General features: G+C 43.8%; 1 protein-coding gene across 2 annotated transcripts in view; it reads right to left on the reverse strand.

Moving 5' to 3' along the window:
* Positions 1-1,497: 1,497 nt before the first annotated feature.
* Positions 1,498-24,775, reverse strand: part of POLI (DNA polymerase iota) — a 47,257-nt gene continuing 23,979 nt past the window's right edge. For both annotated transcript variants that reach the window (XM_056544940.1, XM_056544935.1), the window contains exons 7-10: positions 19,248-19,339; positions 18,302-18,435; positions 7,587-7,795; positions 1,498-2,670 (exon numbers count right to left, since the gene is read on the reverse strand). In XM_056544940.1, the coding sequence (XP_056400915.1) occupies positions 1,978-2,670; positions 7,587-7,795; positions 18,302-18,435; positions 19,248-19,339 (1,128 nt within the window). In that variant the 3' untranslated portion in view covers positions 1,498-1,977. The remainder of the gene's footprint in view (positions 2,671-7,586; positions 7,796-18,301; positions 18,436-19,247; positions 19,340-24,775) is intronic.

Genomic DNA, 24,775 nt, shown 5'->3' on the forward strand with positions numbered 1-24,775 from the left:
GGATTTCCGCAGCAGGGGTTTCCGTCGTCTGCACAGAAATTGCATCGCGTAAACATAGCTTAAGGGTACGTTCAGTATTACACTGCGGATCCGCCGCTGAAGGACCTCTATATGCTGCCTTTACATGTGCCTGCTCAGAGCGGCAATACGCCGCTACAAGCAGACACACTGCCATGTGCGAGTCGCCGCGTGTATGCGCAGTATACTCGCACATCGCAACAGCTCTCGGCCTAGCTCATTGAGCAGGGGGAGCGGCCGTGATTTGTGCGAGTACACCGAGCATGTGCGGCGACTCGCACATCGCTTCAGTGTGTGTAGACGTAGCAGCGTATTGCTGCTCCGAGCTGGCACATGTAAAGGCACCATACAGAGGTCCTTTAGCGGCGGGTCTGCAGCGTAAAATCCGCTTGTCTGAACATACCCTAAAGGTACCTGTAATGAGGTTGTCCAGTGGCCCAATAATAAGAAACAAATTAAAAATAATGCTTTTGCTTGTGTGAAGAGTTAGAGGCGTGTCAGTGTCCTGGGCTGCAGCTCCTCTTCCCGTTCCCTCCACTGCCCCCTCCTTCTATGATTGACAGCCAAGGCTCTCGAGCGCTGATGGTGCACAAGCAGTGAGACAATGAAGCCCAAGTGCGTGCGCCGCAATATGGATGAACGCTGCATGCTCAGGATTTAACCAAGGCTCCGAGTAGTACAGCGAAAGCAGCGGCATAGGATTTGCTTGTGAGCACTTACCGGTAGGGACTGGGGGTTTTTCAGACTTACCAGCCCCACAAGGGTTATGTTCTTTCCCACAGAAAATCCCCAGGTTGTTACCACTATAGTCGCCATTAGCAATGGATAACACAGTGTTTCCCAACCAGGGTGCCCGGGTCCTGCTACAGCATCCACCTTCCTAGAAAAACTACACTTTGCAGCGAGAGCCTGCTCAGCCAATAACTAGCTGCAGAATTGTCCCGTCTCAGCCGGTGATTGGTTAAGCAGGCCATTACTACAGAGACAAGTATGTCTGGGAAGGTGAGGGCCTAAGGGCTCAGCTGGGAGAGCCAGGCGATGTTTGGAGGTAACAGGTGATCCCAGTGGTCAGAACCCCACAATCAGACACTTACCCCTTTCCTGCTGATTAAAGATAAGTTTTTTAACAACTAGATAACCGCAATAAGACCTGAAGAATTAGAAAATGAGGAACTCAGCTTTCACCTTATATCAAATCTTTATAACAAATAGTATATACATTGATACATACGAAAAACTAACACAAGCATCTCCATTAAAGGGTACCTCTCATCAAATAAACTTTTGATATATTTTAGATTAATGAATGTTGAATAACTTTCCAATAGCATGTTAATGAAAAATATGCTTCTTTCTATTGTATTGTTCCCGATCAGTCCTGTCAGCAAGCATTTCTGACTCATGCTGGAGTCCTAAACACTCAGAGCTGCCAGCCTGCTTTGTTCACAGCCAAACAGGCTGTGAACAAAGCAGGCTGGCAGCTCTGAGTGTTCTCCTTTGTGAACAAAGCAGACTGGCAGCTCGTAGTGTTTAGGACTCCAGCATGAGTCTGAAATGCTTGCTGCCAGGACTGGTAGGGAGACCCCTAGTGGTCATTTCTTCAAAGTGGAAAATTACATAGAAAGAAACATATTTTTTAATAACATGCAATTGTAAAGTTATTCTGCATACACTAATCTATAATATATCAAAAGTTTTTTTTGATGAGAGGTACCCTTTAAGCTAGGTTTCCACACAGGTTTTTTTTTCTGGCATTTTTTGGAATACTACCACTGCAGTTTTTGAGCCAAACACAGAAGTTTATTCAAAAGGAATGAAAAAAGTAAAGGAAGGACTTATACTTCTTCTTCCTACTGGATCCACATCTGACTTTGGCTCAAAAACTGCAGTGGCTGTAAATAAATAAAAGAAAGCCAGAAATAAACCTTTGTGGAAACCTAGCCTTACAGTTTTTACTATCTAACTAGGCTTGAAATACTTCAGCAGGTTGTTCGGATGAGAAATTACACTTGGCCTTTGACCTTTTGATGTCTTTACTTTGTCTTGAAATTTTTTGACTGGGATTTTGGGAGTAAGTTTTTGATTTTTCCATTCACTCATGAGTTCTGTTTGAAGCTCTGTCGGCAGCTGGGAAAACACATTCATATCGATAGTTTTAGGTACTGATAACATGGCGTTGCTGTCTTCAAATTCTGTGCAATCCATTGCAAATCCAAAATTTGGTTCTGTACCCTGGGGACAAGTAGAGTGTGATGTAGAAGAAGGATCCATTATGACCGAGTCTGAGGCACAACATCCAAATCCAATGTCTTTTCTCAAAGGCTTCCTCAGTGGGGACGGCACTGTGTCCGGAGAACTCTCCTCATCTGTGGCAGAATGGAGCTGCTGTCTCATTTTTGCTTTATTGAAGAAACTTTGTATCCCCCCAGTAGATGTCGTAGGTCGGTTTGTCTGGATAGTTTTGCTCCTTTTTGCAGTATAAGGACTCTGGACAATCTCTTTTCTAATGTCTTCAGGGAGTTGACTGAACACATCCATGTCAATATTGTCAGGTAGCGACATTAAAGACTCATCATTATTTCCCGCCGGACAGGGAGAGTTATCTGGCTTTTCAAAAAGTGCAGGAGTAGATTTTATACAGGATCCCGGTGTCTGACATAAAAGAATAACAGTGCAATGTAATTTTATTTTACTTAAAGATAATGCAAAGTTATCACTTTCTCAGCAAGAAAATGGTCTTCAAGAACTCTAAGCTCTCCTGTGTGGTGTAATATAGAGGATCTGTCCTGTGTGGTGTAGTATAGAGGATCTGTCCTGTGTGGTGTAGTATAGAGGATCTCTCCTGTGTGGTGTAGTATAGAGGATCTCTCCTGTGTGATGTAGTATAGAGGATCTCTCCTGTGTGGTGTAGTATAGAGGATCTCTCCTGTGTGGTGTAGTATAGAGGATCTCTCCTGTGTGGTGTAGTATAGAGGATCTCTCCTGTGTGGTGTAGTATAGAGGATGTGTCCTGTGTGGTGTAGTATAGAGGATCTGTCCTGTGTGGTGTAGTATAGAGGATCTATCCTGTGTGGTGTAGTATAGAGGATGTGTCCTGTGTGGTGTAGTATAAAGGATGTGTCCTGTGTGGTGTAGTATAGAGGATGTGTCCTGTGTGGTGTAATATAGAGGATCTGTCCTGTGTGGTGTAGTATAGATGATCTCTCCTGTGTGGTGTAGTATAGAGGATGTGTCCTGTGTGGTGTAGTATAGAGGATCTGTCCTGTGTGGTGTAGTATAGAGGATCTATCCTGTGTGGTGTAGTATAGAGGATGTGTCCTGTGTGGTGTAGTATAAAGGATGTGTCCTGTGTGGTGTAGTATAGAGGATGTGTCCTGTGTGGAGTAGTATAGAGGATCTCTCCTGTGTGGTGTAGTATAGAGGATGTGTCCTGTGTGGTGTAGTATAGAGTATCTGTCCTGTGAGGTGTAGTATAGAGGATGTGTCCTGTGTGGTGTAGTATAGAGGATCTCTCCTGTGTGGTGTAGTGTAGAGGATGTGTCCTGTGTGGAGTAGTATAGAGGATCTCTCCTGTGTGGTGTAGTATAGAGGATGTGTCCTGTGTGGTGTAGTATAGAGTATCTGTCCTGTGAGGTGTAGTATAGAGGATGTGTCCTGTGTGGTGTAGTATAGAGGATCTCTCCTGTGTGGTGTAGTATAGAGGATATCTCCTGTGTGGTGTAGTATAGAGGATCTCTCCTGTGTGGTGTAGTATAGAGGATGTGTCCTGTGTGGTGTAGTATAGAGGATGTGTCCTGTGTGGTGTAGTATAGAGGATGTGTCCTGTGTGGTGTAGTATAGAGGATCTGTCCTGTGTGGTGTAGTATAGAGGATCTGTCCTGTGTGGTGTAGTATAGAGGATCTCTCCTATGTGGTGTAGTATAGAGGATGTGTCCTGTGTGGTGTAGTATAGAGGATCTCTCCTGTGTGGTGTAGTATAGATGATCTCTCCTGTGTGGTGTAGTATATAGGATGTGTCCTGTGTGGTGTAGTATAGAGGATCTCTCCTGTGTGGTGTAGTATAGAGGATCTCTCCTGTGTGGTGTAGTATAGAGGATCTGTCCTGTGTGGTGTAGTATAGAGGATCTCTCTTGTGTGGTGTAGTATAGAGGATCTCTCCTGTGTGGTGTAGTATAGAGGATCTCTCCTGTGTGGTGTAGTATAGAGGATCTCTCCTGAGTGGTGTAGTATAGAGGATCTCTCCTGTGTGGTGTAGTATAGAGGATCTCTCCTGTGTGGTGTAGTATAGAGGATCTCTCCTGTGTGGTGTAGTATAGAGGATCTCTCCTGTGTGGTGTAGTATAGAGGATCTCTCCTGTGTGGTGTAGTATAGAGGATCTCTCCTGTGTGGTGTAGTATAGAGGATCTGTCCTGTGTGGTGTAGTATAGAGGATCTGTCCTGTGTGGTGTAGTATAGAGGATCTGTCCTGTGTGGTGTAGTATAGAGGATGTGTCCTGTGTGGTGTAGTATAGAGGATCTCTCCTGTGTGGTGTAGTATAGAGGATGTGTCCTGTGTGGTGTAGTATAGAGGATCTCTCCTGTGTGGTGTAGTATAGAGGATCTGTCCTGTGTGGTGTAGTATAGAGGATATCTCCTGTGTGGTGTAGTATAGAGGATCTCTCCTGTGTGGTGTAGTATAGAGGATCTCTCCTGTGTGGTGTAGTATAGAGGATCTCTCCTTTGTGGTGTAGTATAGAGGATGTGCCCTGTGTGGTGTAGTGTAGAGGATCTGTCCTGTGTGGTGTAGTATAGAGGATCTCTCCTGTGTGGTGTAGTATAGAGGATCTGTCCTGTGTGATGTAGTATAGAGGATCTCTCCTTTGTGGTGTAGTATAGAGGATGTGTCCTGTGTGGTGTAGTGTAGAGGATCTGTTCTGTGTGGTGTAGTATAGAGGATCTGTCCTGTGTGGTGTAGTATAGAGGATCTCTCCTTTGTGGTGTAGTATAGAGGATCTCTCCTTTGTGGTGTAGTATAGAGGATGTGTCCTGTGTGGTGTAGTGTAGAGGATCTGTCCTGTGTGGTGTAGTATAGAGGATGTGTCCTGTGTGGTGTAGTATAGAGGATCTCTCCTGTGTGGTGTAGTATAGAGGATCTGTCCTGTGTGGTGTAGTATAGAGGATCTCTCCTTTGTGGTGTAGTATAGAGGATGTGTCCTGTGTGGTGTAGTGTAGAGGATCTGTTCTGTGTGGTGTAGTATAGAGGATCTGTCCTGTGTGGTGTAGTATAGAGGATCTCTCCTTTGTGGTGTAGTATAGAGGATGTGTCCTGTGTGGTGTAGTGTAGAGGATCTGTTCTGTGTGGTGTAGTATAGAGGGTCTCTCCTGTGTTGTGTAGTATAGAGGATCTCTCCTGTGTGGTGTAGTATAGAGGATCTGTCCTGTGTGGTGTAGTATAGAGGGTCTCTCCTGTGTGGTGTAGTATAGAGGATCTCTCCTGTGTGGTGTAGTATAGAGGATCTGTCCTGTGTGGTGTAGTATAGAGGATCTGTCCTGTGTGGTGTAGTATAGAGGATCTGTCCTGTGTGGTGTAGTATAGAGGATCTGTCCTGTGTGGTGTAGTATAGAGGATATGTCCTGTGTGGTGTAGTATAGAGGTTCTGTCCTGTGTGGTGTAGTATAGAGGATCTGTCCTGTGTGGTGTAGTATAGAGGATCTGTCCTGTGTGGTGTAGTATAGAGGATCTGTCCTGTGTGGTGTAGTATAGAGGATCTGTCCTGTGTGGTGTAGTATAGAGGATCTGTCCTGTGTGGTGTAGTATAGAGGATCTGTCCTGTGTGGTGTAGTATAGAGGATCTGTCCTTTGTGGTGTAGTATAGAGGATCTGTCCTGTGTGGTGTAGTATAGAGGATCTGTCCTGTGTGGTGTAGTATAGAGGATCTGTCCTGTGTGGTGTAGTATAGAGGATCTCTCCTGTGTGGTGTAGTATAGAGGATCTCTCCTGTGTGGTGTAGTATAGAGGATCTGTCCTGTGTGGTGTAGTATAGAGGATCTGTCCTGTGTGGTGTAGTATAGAGGATCTCTCCTGTGTGGTGTAGTATAGAGGATCTCTCCTGTGTGGTGTAGTATAGAGGATCTGTCCTGTGAGGTGTAGTATAGAGGATCTCTCCTGTGTGGTGTAGTATAGAGGATGTGTCCTGTGTGGTGTAGTATAGAGGATCTCTCCTGTGTGGTGTAGTATAGAGGATCTCTCCTGTGTGGTGTAGTATAGAGGATCTCTCCTGTGTGGTGTAGTATAGAGGATCTCTCCTGTGTGGTGTAGTATAGAGGATCTCTCCTGTGTGGTGTAGTATAGAGGATGTGTCCTGTGTGGTGTAGTATAGAGGATCTCTCCTGTGTGGTGTAGTATAGAGGATCTCTCCTGTGTGGTGTAGTATAGAGGATCTCTCCTGTGTGGTGTAGTATAGAGGATCTCTCCTGTGTGGTGTAGTATAGAGGATGTGTCCTGTGTGGTGTAGTATAGAGGATCTGTCCTGTGTGGTGTAGTATAGAGGATGTGTCCTGTGAGGTGTAGTATAGAGGATGTGTCCTGTGTGGTGTAGTATAGAGGATCTCTCCTGTGTGGTGTAGTATAGAGGATCTGTCCTGTGTGGTGTAGTATAGAGGATCTGTCCTGTGTGGTGTAGTATAGAGGATCTCTCCTGTGTGGTGTAGTATAGAGGATCTCTCCTGTGTGGTGTAGTATAGAGGATCTGTCCTGTGAGGTGTAGTATAGAGGATCTCTCCTGTGTGGTGTAGTATAGAGGATGTGTCCTGTGTGGTGTAGTATAGAGGATCTCTCCTGTGTGGTGTAGTATAGAGGATCTCTCCTGTGTGGTGTAGTATAGAGGATCTTTCCTGTGTGGTGTAGTATAGATGATCTCTCCTGTGTGGTGTAGTATAGAGGATCACTCCTGTGTGGTGTAGTATAGAGGATGATCTCTCCTGTGTGGTGTAGTATAGAGGATCTCTCCTGTGTGGTGTAGTATAGAGGATGTGTCCTGTGTGGTGTAGTATAGAGGATCTCTCCTGTGTGGTGTAGTATAGAGGATCTCTCCTGTGTGGTGTAGTATAGAGGATCTCTCCTGTGTGGTGTAGTATAGAGGATCTCTCCTGTGTGGTGTAGTATAGAGGATGTGTCCTGTGTGGTGTAGTATAGAGGATCTGTCCTGTGTGGTGTAGTATAGAGGATGTGTCCTGTGAGGTGTAGTATAGAGGATGTGTCCTGTGTGGTGTAGTATAGAGGATCTCTCCTGTGTGGTGTAGTATAGAGGATCTGTCCTGTGTAGTGTAGTATAGAGGATCTCTCCTGTGTGGTGTAGTATAGAGGATGTGTCCTGTGTGGTGTAGTATAGAGGATCTGTCCTGTGAGGTGTAGTATAGAGGATGCGTCCTGTGAGGTGTAGTATAGAGGATGCGTCCTGTGAGGTGTATATAAAATTGGAGACATGTGAAGGTATGTTATGGTCCCATAGATGTTTAGGGGGCACAATATGACATTTTTGATCAGGTAGGTATTTACTATATAATTGTGTTGTACCTATACACCTACCTGGCTGACACCACAGTCGTCTCCGGCCAATGACTTTTTCTGGGTGAGGTAAAATCCAATTGAACATCGTGAAGAGGTTGAGGATCTGGCAGCTTTTAGGTTGGAGAAACAAACGTTGAGGAGAGTAAGGTGAAAGGTCAGCCTGACGTCGATCATCTTCTCAAAGAGCTTCATGAGCAGCTCCATCAGTGCGGAGACCACAGCACCGTCTGATCCAGAAGAGGAAAAAGCCTGTTCAACCACCAATAACATAACAAACAACATATTGACGGCAAAAATAAAGCACTGTTGCAAAAAAAGTTGTGACTAAAAATTTAGGGAGAGTCTTATCAAAACCTGTCCAGAGGAAAAGTTGCTGAGTTGCCCATAGCAACCAATCAGATCGCTTCTTTCACTTTTAGGAGGCTTTTTTTTTTTTTAAATGAAAGAAGCAATCTGATTGGTTGCTATGGGCAACTCAGTAACTTTTCCTCTGGACAGGTTTTGATAAATCTCCCCCTTACTTTTTATGTAGACCTATGCGTATCCATGGTTACAGACTACAAATAAAACCCTGTGTAGTCTGATCCCGCTGTCAATCGTTACTCATCTCTTCTCGGTCATCTGCAAACAGCAAAGATGGAAAGGAGTAACACCCGACGGCAGGATGTGACTACACACAAGGTCAAGTTGTAGTCTGTAACCATGGAAACTCATAACTGCATTGAAGCTGTATACCAGGGGTCCTCAAACTTTTTAAACAGGAGGCCAGTTCACGGGCCGGACTATAGTTAAAAAAAGAAAAAAAAAAACTATGAACAAATTCCTATGCACACTGCATATATCTTATTTTGAAGTGAAGAAACAAAACAGGAACAAATACAATATTTAAAATGAGTAACAAGTAATAGAGATATATATATATATATATATATATATATATATATATATATATTAGCTGAGTACCCGGCATTGCCCGGTTTTTCCTTCCTAATCCTTGTTGGGGAGGAAAATAAACAAAGGAGGAAGCTTTTGACTTCATATCCCATCCTCCTATCTCGACCTCCTTTCCCCGTCCTCCTATCTCGACCTCCTTTCCCCGTCCTCCTATCTCGACCTTCTATACCGTTCTCCTATCGTGTCCTCCTATCCCGGTCCTCCTATCCTGTCCTCATATCCCGACCACCCCTTCCTCCTATCTTGACCTCCTATCCCGGTCCTCCCATCCCGGTCCTCCCATCCCGGTCCTCCCATCCCGGTCCTCCCATCCCGGTCCTCCCATCCCGGTCCTCCCATCCCGGTCCTCCCATCCCGGTCCTCCCATCCCGGTCCTCCCATCCCGGTCCTCCCATCCCGGTCCTCCCATCCCGGTCCTCCCATCCCGGTCCTCCCATCCCGGTCCTCCCATCCCGGTCCTCCCATCCCGACCTCCCATCCCGACCTCCCATCCCGACCAGTAATATGTGTACCAGGTATTGAAATATCTCCAGACGTACAGAAGTTATGTGAGAACATACATTTCCCGTTGATTTGCATGGGACTTTAAACAAAAACCCCGACCCTCACAAATGGGGGTAGTTAAGGGTTAAATTAACTATCCTATATTTTAAGTGGACATATCAGTAACATGTGACCAAGTATTATCGAAATATCTCCAGCCGTTTGGAAGTTATGCAGTAATATACATTCCCCATTGACTTGTATGGGACTTTAAACATAAACCCCGCCCCTGGCAAATGGGGGTGAGTAAGGGTTAAATCACCTATCCTATGTTTGTTGCTGACATATTAGTAACATGTGGCCAAGTTTCATGTTAATATCTTTAGCCGTTTGGACGTGATGGTGGAACATACATACATACATACAAACGTTGAGTTTTATATATATAGATATAAAACTCAACGTGTGTGTGTATGTGTGTGTATGTATGTGTGTATGTATGTGTGTGTGTATATATATATATATATATATATATGTGTGTATGTATCACAAAAACTTCCAAACGGCTAAAGATATTAACATGAAACTTGGCCACATGTTACTCATATGTCAGCAACAAACATAGGATAGGTGATTTAACCCTTACTCACCCCCATTTGCCAGGGGCGGGGTTTATGTTTAAAGCCCCATACAAGTCTATGGGAAATATATGTTACTGCATAACTTCCAAACAGCTGGAGAAATTTCGATAATACTTGATCACATGTTACTTATATGTCCACTTAAAATATAGGATAGTTAATTTAACCCTTAACTACCCACATTTGTGAGGGTCGGGGTTTTTGTTTAAAGTCCCATGCAAATCAATGGGAAATGTATGTTCCCACATAACTTCCGTACGGCTGGAGATAATTCAATAACTGGTACACATATTACTGGTCGGGATAGGAGATCGGGATAGGAGGTCGGGATAGGGGGACGGGATAGGACGGGATAGGAGGACGGGATAGGAGGACGGGATAGGAGGACGGGATAGGAGGACAGGATAGGAGGACGGGATATGGGGTTGGGATATGACAACAATATATGAGGACGGGATATGAAGTCAAAAGCTTCCTCCTTTGTTTATTTTCCTCCCCAACAAGGATTAGGAAGGAAAAACCGGGCAACGCCGGGTACTCAGCTAGAATATGTGTGTAATATATATATATATATATATATATATATATATATATATATATATATGTATGTATATATATACACACACACACACACACACACACAGCGCTACAAAAACAATATATCAGCAATAACTTGGCCCACACAGAGATGTACAGACTACACTGCCCATCAATGCAGTCTGATCAGTGTCCATCAATGCAGTCTGGTGGAACTCCGCTTTTACCCCAGGCTCAAACTGGTGCCCTTTAACAGAGGGGCCTACCCAAACTATATGGAAGCAGCAACTATAAACAGAAGCCTTTACAAACTACATAGGGGGCTTCATATAATTTGGGTAGGCCCCTCTGTTATTAGTTGCCTCCATAGTTGTGGTAGGCCCCTCTCCGATAGGCCTACAACTATATGGGGGGAAAACTATTAGCAAAGAGGGGCCTACAACAACTCTATGGGCCAGGGCACAACTTGCCCATATATAGTTGTTGTACGCCCATTTTTGTTGCTAATTGTTGCCCCCATATAGTTTATGCCTGAATGCCTCCTCATCATATCTTTTGCCCAGGCAGCAGAGCCCAGCTCAGCTACCTGCCAGGCTGCCACCTGCGCTATTTAGTTCTGCTCACCTCCGCCTCCGGGCCTCCCCAGCCCCAAATGATCACATTATATTTTATATATATTTGTTATATACATTTATGGCACCGCTCTAGTGCTTATTTCCCACTGCTGCCACCACTCACCTTAGTGCTAGCCAACCAGCGGAGCTGCAGCGCACCTTGCTAAGTCAGTAGGCAAGCAGCAGAGACTGTCCTCTGCTCCACCACAGCACTACTATGCGGCAGTTGTATCAATGCGCAGCGGTCGTGCGGGAGTAAGTAGTACCTCCTGCCCGCCATTGCAAATTTAAAGAGACAGGAGGCATCCCTGATGGAGGACCTGCCCGGTGGGCCGGATAAATGTCCTCGGTGGGCCGCATGTGGCCCGCGGGCCGTAGTTTGAGGACCCCTGCTGTATACACTACAGTAGCTGTTTTATCACAACTAATATTTGGGTAACCGTAATAGATGCCCTGAAGCCATATATAGGCTTACTTTAACCCCTTAACGACGTCGGACGTAAATGTACGTCCTGGTGAGGTGGTACTTAACGCACCAGGACGTACATTTACTTCATATACATAACCACAAGCATCGGAGCGATGATCGGGTAATGCACGGATGTCCACCATTAACCCCTCAGATGCCGTGATCAATACAGATCAGTGCATCTGCAGCATTGCGGTCACTAAAATGGATGATCGGATCGCCCGCAGCGCTGCCACGGCGATCCGATCATCCAAAACAGCAGACGGAGGTCCCCTCACCTGCCTCTGCTGCCTTCCATGGGTCTTCTGCTCGTCTGCGATCGAGCAGACCAGAGCAGAAGATGACCGATAATACTGATCAGTGCTATGCCCTATGCAAAGCACTGAACAGTATTAGCAATCGAATGATTGCTATAAATAGTCCCCTATGGGGACTATTATAGTGTAAAAATAAAGGTAAAAAAAAAAGTGAAAAACCCCCTCCCCCAATAAAAACGTAAATTGTCCCATTTTCCCTATTTCACTTCCCCTAAAAAATTGAATACACATATTTGGTATCGCTGCGTGTGTAAATATTCAAACTATTAAAATATAATGTTAATGATACCGTATGGTGAACGGCGTGAACATAAAAAAATAATAATAAATTGCTGCTTTTTTATAACATTTAATTCCCCAAAAAATGTATAAAAAATGTATTAAAAGTTTTATATAAGCAAATATGGTATCAATAAAAAGTACAGATCACGGCGCAAAAAATAAGCCCTCATACCGCCGCATATACGGAAAAATGAAAAAGTTATAGGTCTTCAAAATAGGGGGATTTTAAACGTACTAGTTTGGTTAAAAAGTTTTTTTTTTTTAAGCGCAACAGTAATAGAAAAGTATGTTATCATGGGTATCATTTTAATCGTATTGACCCCCAGAATAAAGAACACGTCACTTTTACCCGTAAATTGTACGGCGTGAAAACAAAACCTTCCAAACATTTGCAAATTTGCGGTTTTCTTTTTAATTTCCCCTCACAAATAGTATTTTTTTGGTTGTGCCATACATTTTATGGTAAAGGGAGTGATGGCATTACAATGGACAACTGGTCGCGGAAAAAAACAAGCCCTCATATTTGTCTGTGGATGAAAATATAAAAGTTATGATTTTTTTGAACGCGAGAAGGAAAAAACAAAAAACATAAAAATAAAATTGAGTCCTTAAGGCTTAAATGGGCTGAGTTCTTAAGGGCTTAAAAATTATGGATATTATTATTATGTGCCTCTAGTACAGTGTTTCCCCAACCAGGGTGCCTCCAGCTGCTGCAATACTACAACTCCCAGCATCCCCGGACAGCCGAAGGCATGCTGGGAGTTCTAGTTTTGCAACAGCTAGAGGCACCCTGGTTGGGAAACACTGCTCTAGTACATTTACTTTGCCGTGAATGGGCTGTGGTTGGCTTAGCAACACTAATCTAATATATAAAAAGCTATAAGTGACACATAGATCCTCTGTACAAGTAGCTAAAGCAGGGAAGTTACTCAAATTGTTTAACTCCCATTGACTAATGGGAGTTAGGTAAGCAGTGTAACTTGGGGGGTCTACCCCATTTGCGCAACTCCAATTAAAGGCAATGGATGTTATGCAAACAGCATAACTTCACCGCTTTTGCTGCTTTCTGAGCATCTTCGGCGGCCAGCAAAGGCAAAATTAGGAGATGGGACAACCCCTTTTAAAAGGGGTTATCCAGGAATAAGAAAGCAGAGCTAACTTCTTTCAAAAACAACTCCACGTCTGTCCCCAGGTTGTGTGTGATATTACAACTTGGATCCATTTACTTCAATGGAACCGAGCTGCAGAACCACACCCAACATGGAGACAGACGGGGGGAGCGTTTTTTGAAAGAAATCAGCTCTGTTTTTCTATTGCTGGATAACCCCTTTTAACCGGTTGCCGTCAAAAGACGAGCCGGCTCGTCCTGAGATGGCAACTATAGTATGGCGCAGGCTCCCGACTCGAGCCCGCGCCATACCGGCCGACCCCCAGCTGATTACTGTAGCTGGGGGCCGGCGTTAATAGCAGATAAGCAGCGATTGCCCTGGGCGGCTATTAACCCTTTAGATCGCCGCTGTCAAAATTGTGTGGGTGTGTAAATGGTTACCAAATAGAATTCATGTTTCCCCCACTACAAACACATCTTCCTCATCCCATTCACTTTTCAAAAGGAAGATCAATCATTGATTCAATCAGAAATCAAAGATCTTTATTCCAAAAATGCCATAATTCAAGTTCCTTGGGAATCCCCAGGATTCATCAGCAATCTCTTCTTAGTAAAGAAGAAAGATGGAGGTTACAGACCTGTAATAAATCTTCGTCTTCTAAACAATTTTGTTCATTACAGACATTTCAAGATGGAAGGTATCCATCTATTAAGAGATCTTCTGGTTCAAGAAGCTAGTAGCTCTTCTTCGCACTCGAGGAGTTCGTCTGATAATATATCTAGACAATCTTCTCATCATGGCCTCATCTCAATCCCTAGTATTTCGCCATATGGAGTGGACTATTTCACTCCTATCCAATCTAGGATTTATTATCAATTACGAGAAATCCATTCTCATTCTCACCCAAGAATTGGAATTTCTGGGCTTCCTAATCAATACCGTTCCACTCTTTTGAGTTTACCTTCCAAGAAACTCAAGGTTATTCGGAAGGAGATCAGATCTATTCTCAACAAAGATTTGATTTCTCTCCGCTCTGTTGCTCTAGTGGTAGGTCTGTTGTCGGCATCTAGCCAAGAAATTTTTCCAGCTCCTTTACATTATCGGGCTCTTCAGAGACTAAAAATTCAACATCTCCGAGACGGATTAGGTTATTCCGACGAGATTTCACTTTCCCCAGAAGCCAAAGAGGAATTACTCTGGTGGCTTAGTCACGTTCAGGACTGGAAACCCATGAAAACCATTTTCAGCTCCAGACCAGATGTCATCTTGGAATCAGACGCAAGTCTGATAGGTTGGGGAGCACGATTTGGTCAACTCTCCACAGGAGGCAAATGGTCTCCGACGGAATCTCAGCTACACATCAATTGCTTGGAACTTCTGGCAGGTTTCTTTGCATTGAAGAGCTTTACCAAGGACCTCTCCCATTGCTGCATTCTTCTCCGCATGGACAACATTTCTGCTGTCCGACATATAAATCGCCTAGGCGGTACCAAATCAGAAACTTTAGCCAACCTGACCAAAGACCTTTGGCATTTTTGTCTAGACAGGGAGATTATTTTGAAAGCGGAATATCTTCCTGGCCTTTCCAATGTGGTAGCAGATTGGAACTCCCGCTACTTACTGGATGGCAGTGATTGGAAATTAGATCCGATAATTTTCCAACAAATCTATCAATTACGGGGTCCCCTTCATCTGGACCTCTTTGCATCAACACTCAATCGTCAAATACCTCAATTTTACAGTTGGCGTCCAGATCCAGTGGCAATGGGGGTAGATGTCCTTCTACAACCTTGGCCACCTCTAACACTTTATGCCTTCCCTGCATTCGCCCTCATTACCAGAGTTCTTACTCAGGTTCTTCTCCAGAAATCGACTATTGTTCTGATAACTCCATGGTGGCCAACTGAAGCTTGGTTCCCACAAGTTCTCAGCATGGTCCTAGACTTTCCAAGACTCATTCCTTCTTATCCACTCGTTCTTTCATCCCAGTTAACTCTGGTTGCATGGTTAATTTCGGGCCAAACTCTTTTGACCCAGAACTTTCTTCATCAACTAGAGCTATCCTCTCAGAAGCCTGGGCGCCTAGTACCAGGTCTGCTTACCGATCAGCCTGGAAATTTTGGGCTGATTGGTGCACACAACGGGATTTGGATCCCATTACTGCACCTATCACACATATCTTAAATTACCTATCTTCAACTTTTGATGCGGGAAAAGCTTACCGTACTATTAATGTTTACCGTTCTTTTATCATACTCCGGTTAATTCTATCCCAGTCAGTCAACATCCATTAATCTGCAAACTCTTGAAAGGAATTCACCTTAAACGCCCTCCTCGTCCTAAGTACCATTCTACTTAGGATGTTAACTTACTATTAAACCTTTTCATCTCTTGGGAAGATAACAAAGAACTTTCTTTGAAACTCCTTTCTTTTAAACTTACTACCTTACTCTGTCTTATTTCTATCAAAAGAATCTCAGACATGAGAGCCTTAGATATCTCACGTAGACGTTTTACTCCTCTCGGAGTAGTGTTTACCATTCATAGACGGACTAAGACTAACCTTCATGAGGTCTTTTATCCTGCTTTCCCTCATCACGACAAACTATGTGTCGTATGTTGTCTCAGAACTTATGAGTCAAGAACTGACTCTCTTAGATTTCCTTCTTCTCCCCAACTTTTAATATCTTTCTGTAAGCCTCACTTACCTGTATCTTCGGCCACTTTGGATAGATGGATCAGGCAAGTTATGTCCATGGCCCAAATAGATACTACTCTATTTGGAGCCCATTCTACTAGAAGCGCAGTCTCCACCAAAGTAATCCAAGCAGGAGGCTCCTTATCAGATCTGCTCAAAGCAGCTGACTGGTCATCGGATTCTACCTTCAAAACTTTTTATTATAGACCAGAATCTCATGTATCTATGTCGTTATTGTAATTATGTATTGATTCTATGTTATTAGATTTTATTGTTAGCTTTAAACTTGCATTATAATGTGAGCCTCCTGTCTGATATAAAATTGATTTTCCTACCCTTGGTGACGGAAAATATAGATTTTATGAAAGACAGGAGGCGAACATTATCCCTCCCTATTTCCCATCCCTTTTACTATGTTGTTTTTTCATTTCAGCATACTAAAGCCTTCGACTTTGAGAAATGCCCGATTTCCTTCTTGTCTTCTTGGATTATTCTTCTGACAATTGGTCAAGTCTACATACATCTCTTCACCTGAGGATCGTCCTTCTCAACTTCATCGTTTTCATCGATTATTCCTTGATGACTTCATGTTCTTCTGACTTCAGCTTCATATTAGTTGTAGACTTTATTTTATTCACTTCACAACAAAGACAGAGGACTTGTGACTGTTTCACTGACTTTATATAACCTCCTATGCACACCTATTGGATACCTGTTAGGACAGCATGTTTGTATGTACCACCTATACACCTGTGTGTTATCTAAGTTTTTTCTCCTTTATTGTACTGTTACTACGTTTTTTCGTGGCTGCTATATATTTGCAGTAAAGAAAGAATTGCATTATAATGTGAGCCTCCTGTCTTTCATAAAATCTATATTTTCCGTCACCAAGGGTAGGAAAATCATCAATTAAACCGCAAGGTCAACGGCGTACGACAAAAAAAACTCCAAAGCCCAAAATAGCATATTTTTGGTCAGTTTATATATCATGAAAAAATGAATAAAAAGCAATCAAAAAGTCCGATCAATACAAAAATTGTACCGCTAAAAAAAAAAAATCATATCACGGTGCAAAAGATGAGCCCTCACACCGCCCCATACACGGAAAAATAAAAAAGTTATAGGGGTCAGAAGATGATAATTTTTACGTATTAATTTTCGTGCATGTAGTTATGATTTTTTCCAGAAGTACGACAATATCCAACCTATACAAGTAGGGTATCATTTTAACCGTATGGACCTACAGAATAAAGATAAGTGTAATTTTTACTAAAAAATTTACTGCGTAGAAAAGGAAGCCCCAAAAAGTAACAAAATGGTGTTTTTTCTTCAATTTTGTCGCACAATGATTTGGTGGTGCAAAAATAAGCCATCATATGGATTTTTGGGTGCAAAATTGAAACAAAGTGCAAAAACAGAAAAACACTCCTTCCTTAACCCCTTTAGGACTCAGGGTTTTTCCGTTTTTTGCACTTTCGTTTTTTCCTCCTTCCCTTTTAATAATCATAACCCTTTCAATTTTCCACCTAAAAATCCATATTATGGATTATTTTTTGCGTCGCCAATTCTACTTTGCAGTGACATTAGTCTGAAGTTTTTATCGGTATGATTTTTGTTTTGATCGGACTTTTTGATCACTTTTTATTCATTTTTTAATGGTATAAAAAGTGACCAAAATGCGCTTTTTTGGACTTTGGAATTTTTTTGCGCGTACGCCATTGACCGTGAGGTTTAATTAATGATATATTTTTATAGTTTGGACATTTACGCACGCGGCGATACCACATATGTTTATTTATTTATTTTTTTACACTGTTTTATTTTTTTTTATGGGAAAAGGGGGGTGATTCAAACTTTTATTAGGAAAGGGGTTAAATGACCTTTATTAACACTTTTTTTTGACATTTTTTTTGCAGTGTTATAGGTCCCATAGGGACCTATAACACTGCACACACTGATCTCTCATCCTGATCACAGGCGTGTATTAACACGCCTGTGATCAGTGTTATCGGCGCTTGACTGCTCCTGCCTGGATCTCAGGCACGGAGCAGTCATTCGCCGATCGGACACCGAGGAGGCAGGTAAGGGCCCTCCCGGTGTCCGGTCAGCTGTTCGGGACACCGCGATTTCACCGTGGCGGTCCCGAACAGCCCGACTGAGCAGCCGGGTCACTTTCACTTTAGAAGCGGCGGTCAGCTTTGACCGCCGCTTCTAAAGGGTTAATACCGCACATCGCCGCGATCGGCGATGTGTGGTACTAGCCGCGGGTCCCGGCCGTTGATGAGCGCCGGGACCGACGCGATATGATGCGGGATCGCGGCACGATCCCGCTTCATATCGCCGGAGCCGGCGCTGGACGTAAATATACGTCCTGCGTCGTTAAGGGGTTAATGTGTTCATGACCCAGGATATCCACACAAACCATAAGATCTATCAATAGCATCTGCTTTTTGTTGGTTTCCAGACAGTCTAAATTTTTTCTCTTGACATGGCACGGAGTAAACACGAACCCAAAAGGTGCTAAAAGGGGAAAAAAAATTAAAAATAGATACAAAAAAACACATACAAGACTATGGTGTTTTGAGGTGTTCACGGCTGCCATCTATGCCATTTGTTACCTGGCCCTTACCGCTGCTGATGTTTTGAGCCACGTTCGTTGGGATCGGACACTGGCGACTTTCCCGGTTGAAATATTTATTGGTTGGTGTAAACTGGCGAATGGTTAATCGCAACGTGTGGGCGCTCCTCCCATCAGCAGACAATCTGGAAAGGAAAAGTATACATGAAACTACAGATAAGTTATTACTAATTAGCAGTGTTTCCCAACCAGTGTGCCTCCAGCTGTTGCAAAACTACAACTCCCAGCATGCCTGGACAGCCGAAGGCTGTCCAGACATGCTGGGAGTTGTAGTTTTGCAACAGCTGGAGGCACACTGGTTGGGAAACACTGGTCTAGACTTTATCCACTTCTCAATTTAGAGCAGGACTCACTAAAGTACTCACTCACTGACTGCAAATAGGTAAGACTTATTTAAAGCGAATGTATTTTTTACTGATTAGTTGCAGGTTTTTTCTAACCTGTTTCAATTTCCTAATTGTAATTTTTATTACATTTTTTGTACATTGTTTTTGGAGGCTGACATCTTGCTGTGTTTATCAGCATTAAGAGGTATGCTTTATGGCAGCCCCATTAACATACAGGAGCTGTCAACAAGAGGTGTCTGGGTGTTGTCCTCTGACCTTTGGAGAGGTCATTCCACAGAGAAGGGGAGGCTGAGCTGCGAGCACCAGCTAGTTTGCGTTATCTATACGCTGGTGTCCTTTAATGTACTACTGTATGTGATAAGGGGGAGACTGCTGGGAAGTGATCTGTACAGAATACAAGATCTACCGTTTTAAATCTATTAAAGATACCCTAATACAGCATTCCCCAACCTGTTGCATAACTAATATGCCCAAGAGCCAAAGGTTACAAGGGCATGATGGGAGTTGTAGTTTTGCAACAGCTGGAGAGCCACTTGTTGGGATTGGTTGTAATATAACTTACCTGCAGACTTTGCCATTCATTTCCTTACCTATTTATCAGGAGGCGCAGCAGTTCCTCCAGTTTTGCTCTTACGTCTGATACAGTGCAGCATTTTTTAAATGAGTCTTCCTCACTAAGAGACTGAAAAACAAGAAAAGAGCTCTAAAGCAGTGCTCTTCAAAATGTGGCCCACCAGATGTTGCAAAACTACAACTCCCAGCATGCCCGGACAGCCGTTGGCTGTCTGGGCATGCTGGGTGTTGCACTTTTGCATATAACAAATATACAAAACACAAGTTCTTTTTAAATAATGCAATTTTAGGAATATGATCAGGCTTTGTCATTAAAACTATTTTTTGCTATTGCACTTCTTATGGTAAATATAAAAAAAAAACGTTGTAATGTACCTTTGTTTAACCCCTTAAGGACTGAGCCCTTTTTCACCTTAAGGACTCAGCCATTTTTTGCAATTCTGACCACTGTCATTTTAAACATTAATAACTCTGGAATGCTTTTAGTTATCATTCTGATTCCGAGATTGTTTTTTCGTGACATATTCTACTTTAACATAGTGGTAAAATTTTGTGGTAACTTGCATCCTTTCTTGGTGAAAAATCCCCAAATTTGATGAAAAATTTGAAAATTTTGCATTTTTCTAACTTTGAAGCTCTCTGCTTGTAAGGAAAATGGATATTCAAAATAATTTTTTTTTTTATTCACATATACAATATGTCTACTTTATGTTTGCATCATAAAATTTATGAGATTTTACTTTTGGAAGACACCAGAGGGCTTCAAAGTTCAGCAGCAATTTTCCAATTTTTCACAAAATTTTGAAACTCACTTTTTTTCAGGGACCAGTTCAGGTTTGAAGTGGATTTGAAGGGTCTTCATATTAGAAATACCCCATAAAAGACCCCATTATAAAAACTGCACCCCCCCCAAAGTATTCAAAATGACATTCAGTCAGCGTTTTAACCCTTTAGGTGTTTCACAGGAATAGCAGCAAAGTGAAGGAGAAAATTCACAATCTTCATTTTTTACACTCGCATGTTTTTGTAGACCTAATTTTTTAATTTTTGCAAGGGGTAAAAAGGAGAAAATTTTTACTTGTATTTGAAAACCAATTTCTCTCGAGTAAGCACATACCTCATATGTCTATGTTAATTGTTCGGCGGGCGCAGTAGAGGGCTCAGAAGGGAAGGAGCGACAAATGGTTTTTGGGGGGCATGTCACATTTAGGAAGCCCCTATGGTGCCAGAACAGCAAAAAAAAAACACATGGCATACCATTTTGGAAACTAGACCCCTCGGGGAACATAAGGAGTAAAGTAAACCTTAATACCCCACAGGTGATTCACGACTTTTGCATACGTGAAAAAAAAAAAATTCCCTAAAATGCTTGGTTTCCCAAAAGTTTTACATTTTTAAAAAGGGTAATAGCAGAAAATACCCCCCAAAATTTGAAGCCCAATTTCTCCTGATTCAGAAAACACCTCGCATGGGGGTGAAAAGTGCTCTGCTGGCGCACTACAGGTCTCAGAAGAGAAGGATTCACATTTGGCTTTTTTGAAGGAAATTTTGCTCCGGGGGCATGCCGCATTTAGGAAGCCCCTATGGTACCAGGACAGCAAAAAACCCCACATGGCATACCATTTTGGAAACTAGACCCCTCGGGGAACATAAGGGGTAAAGTAAACCTTAATACCCCACAGGTGATTCACGACTTTTGCATACGTGAAAAAAAAAAAATTCCCTAAAATGCTTGGTTTCCCAAAAGTTTTACATTTTTAAAAAGGGTAATAGCAGAAAATACCCCCCAAAATTTGAAGCCCAATTTCTCCTGATTCAGAAAACACCTCGCATGGGGGTGAAAAGTGCTCTGCTGGCGCACTACAGGTCTCAGAAGAGAAGGATTCACATTTGGCTTTTTTGAAGGAAATTTTGCTCCGGGGGCATGCCGCATTTAGGAAGCCCCTATGGTGCCAGGACAGCAAAAAACCCCACATGGCATACCATTTTGGAAACTAGACCCCTTGGGGAACGTAAAAAGGGGTAAAGTGAACCTTAATACCCCACAGGTGTTTCAAGACTTTTGCATATGTAAAAAAAAAAAAAAAAAAAAATTACCTAAAATGCTTGGTTTCCCAAAAAATTTACATTTTTACAAAGGGTTAAAGCAGAAAATACCCCCCAAAATTTGAAGCCCAATTTCTCCCGATTCAGAAAACGCCCCATATAGGGGTGAAAAGTGCTCTGCTGGCGCACTACAGGTCTCAGAAGAGAAGGATTCACATTTGGCTTTTTTGAAGGAAATTTTGCTCCGGGGGCATGCCGCATTTAGGAAGCCCCTATGGTGCCAGGACAGCAAAAAACCCCACATGGCATACCATTTTGGAAACTAGACCCCTCGGGGAACATAAGGGGTAAAGTAAACCTTAATACCCCACAGGTGATTCACGACTTTTGCATACGTGAAAAAAAAAAAATTCCCTAAAATGCTTGGTTTCCCAAAAGTTTTACATTTTTAAAAAGGGTAATAGCAGAAAATACCCCCCAAAATTTGAAGCCCAATTTCTCCTGATTCAGAAAACACCTCGCATGGGGGTGAAAAGTGCTCTGCTGGCGCACTACAGGTCTCAGAAGAGAAGGATTCACATTTGGCTTTTTTGAAGGAAATTTTGCTCCGGGGGCATGCCGCATTTAGGAAGCCCCTATGGTGCCAGGACAGCAAAAAACCCCACATGGCATACCATTTTGGAAACTAGACCCCTTGGGGAACGTAAAAAGGGGTAAAGTGAACCTTAATACCCCACAGGTGTTTCAAGACTTTTGCATATGTAAAAAAAAAAAAAAAAAAAATTACCTAAAATGCTTGGTTTCCCAAAAAATTTACATTTTTACAAAGGGTTAAAGCAGAAAATACCCCCCAAAATTTGAAGCCCAATTTCTCCCGATTCAGAAAACGCCCCATATAGGGGTGAAAAGTGCTCTGCTGGCGCACTACAGGTCTCAGAAGAGAAGGAGTCACATTTGGCTTTTTGAAAGCAAATTTTGCTCTGGGGGCATGCCGCATTTAGGAAGCCCCTATGGTGCCAGGACAGCAAAAAAAAAAAAAAACACATGGCATACCATTTTAGAAACTAGACCCCTCGGGGAACGTAACAAGGGGTTAAGTGAACCTTAATACCCCACAGGTGTTTCAAGACTTTTGCATATGTAAAAAAAATAAAAAAAAATTTTACCTAAAATGCCTCTTTTCCCAAAAATTTTACATTTTTAAAAAGGGTAAAAGCAGAAAATACCCCCCAAAATTTGTAACACAATTTCTCCCGAGTACGGTGATACCCCATATGTGGCCCTAAACTGTTGCCTTGAAATACGACAGGGCTCCAAAGTGAGAGCGGCATGCGCATTTGAGGCCTAAATTAGGGACTTGCATAGGGGTGGACATTGGGAATCACTGGCGTAGAATACCCCTAACAGGGTGCCTCCAGCTGTTGTAAAACTCCCAGCATGCCTGGACAGTCAGTGGCTATCTGGCAATACTGGGAGTAGTTGTTTTGCAACAGCTGGAGGCTCCGTTTTGGAAACAGTGGCGTACCAGACGTTTTTCCTTTTTATTGGGGAGGGGGGCTGTGTAGGGGTATGTGTATATGTAGTGATTTTTACTTTTTATTTTATTGTGTGTTAGTGTAGTGTAGTGTTTTTAGGGTACAGTCACACGGGCGGGGGTTCACAGTAGTTTCACGCTGGCAGTTTGAGCCGCAGCTCAAACTTGCAGCCGGATACTTACTGTAATCCTCCGCCCATGTGAGTGTACCCTGTACGTTCACATTGGGGGGGGGGGGGGGGGAAACATCCAGCTGTTGCAAAACTACAACTCCCAGCATGTACGGTCTATCAGTGCATGCTGGGAGTTGTAGTTTTGCAACCGCTTGAGGCTCCGTTTTGGAAACAGTGGCGTACCAGACGTTTTTCATTTTTATTGGGGAGGGGAGGGGGGTTGTATAGGGGTATGTGTATACGTAGTGTTTTTTACTTTTTATTGTGTGTTAGTGTAGTGTTTTTAGGGTACAGTCGCACGGGCGGGGGGTTCACAGTAGTTTCTGGCTGGCAGTTTGAGCTGCGGCAGAAAACTTGCCGCAGCTCAAACTTGCAGCCGGATACTTGCTGTAATCCTCCGCCCATGTGAGTGTACCCTGTACGTTCACATTGGGGGGGGGGGGGGACATCCAGCTGTTGCAAAACTACAACTCCCAGCATGTACGGTCTATCAGTGCATGCTGGGAGTTGTAGTTTTGCAACAGCTGGAGGCACACTGGTTGTGAAACACAGAGTTTGGTAACAAACTCAGTGTTTTGCAACCAGTGTGCCTTCAGCTGTTGCAAAAGCTACAACCCCCAGCATGTACGGACAGCGGAAGGGCATGCTGGGTCTTGTAGTTATGCAACAGCTGGAGGCATACTACTTTGGCTGGGGATGCTGGGGACTGTAGTTATGCAACAGCTGGAGACACACTGGTTTGCTACATAACTCAGTGTGCCTTCAGCTGTTGCAAAACTACAACTCCCAGCAGTCACCGACAGCCAACGGGCATGCTGGGAGTTGTAGTTATGCAACCAGCAGATGCACTACTACAACTCCCAGCATGCACTTTAGCTGTTGGTGCAAGTTGGGAGTTGTAGTTACACAACAGCTGAAGGTACACTTTTCCATAGAAAAAATGTGCCTCCAGCTGTTGCAAAACTACAAGTCCCAGCATGCCCATAAGGGCATGCTGGGAGTTGTGGTGGTCTGCCTCCTGCTGTTGCATAACTACAGCTCCCAGCATGCCCTTTTTGCATGCTGGGAGCTGTTGCTAAGCAACAGCAGGAGGCCGTCACTCACCTCCAACGATCCAGCCGCATGAGGTCAGTCCCACGTCGTCGCCGCCGCGGCCGTCGCTCCTGGGGCCCCGATCCCAACATTGACGCCGGGGATCGGGGTCCCCAGCACCTGGGGTGCACGTCCCGCACCCGCTCACGTCCTCCGGAAGAGGGGCGGAGCGTGTTGCGGGAGTGACACCCGCAGCAGGCGCCCTGATTGGTCGGCCGGTAATCCGGACGACGAATCAGGGCGATCGTGAGGTGGCACCAGTGCCACCTCACCCCTGCAGGCTCTGGCTGTTCGGGGCCGTCGGAGACGGCCCCGAACAGCCATTAATTCCGGGTCACCGGGTCACTGGAGACCCGATTGACCCGGAATCTGCCGCAGATCGCTGGACTGAATTGTCCAGCGATCTGCGGCCATCGCCGACATGGGGGGGCATAATGACCCCCCTGGGCGATATGCCCCGATGCCTGCTGAACGATTTCAGCAGGCATCGGGCACCGGCTCCCCTCCAGCTAGCGGCGGGGGGCCGGGATTTGACAGGACGTACTCAAACGTCCTGAGTCCTTAAGGACTCGGAAAAGGGGCCGTTTGAGTACGTCCTGCGTCCTTAAGGGGTTAAAAAAAAAATTCTATGTTTTATTCATCTCTTGCACAGACTTTAGGCTCTTCCTGGCCTGGTAGAAGTCCAAAATGCAGGATCAGG

This window comes from Hyla sarda, chromosome 1 (assembly GCF_029499605.1).
Source record: "Hyla sarda isolate aHylSar1 chromosome 1, aHylSar1.hap1, whole genome shotgun sequence".
In the NCBI taxonomy this organism is placed as follows: Eukaryota; Metazoa; Chordata; class Amphibia; order Anura; family Hylidae; genus Hyla; species Hyla sarda.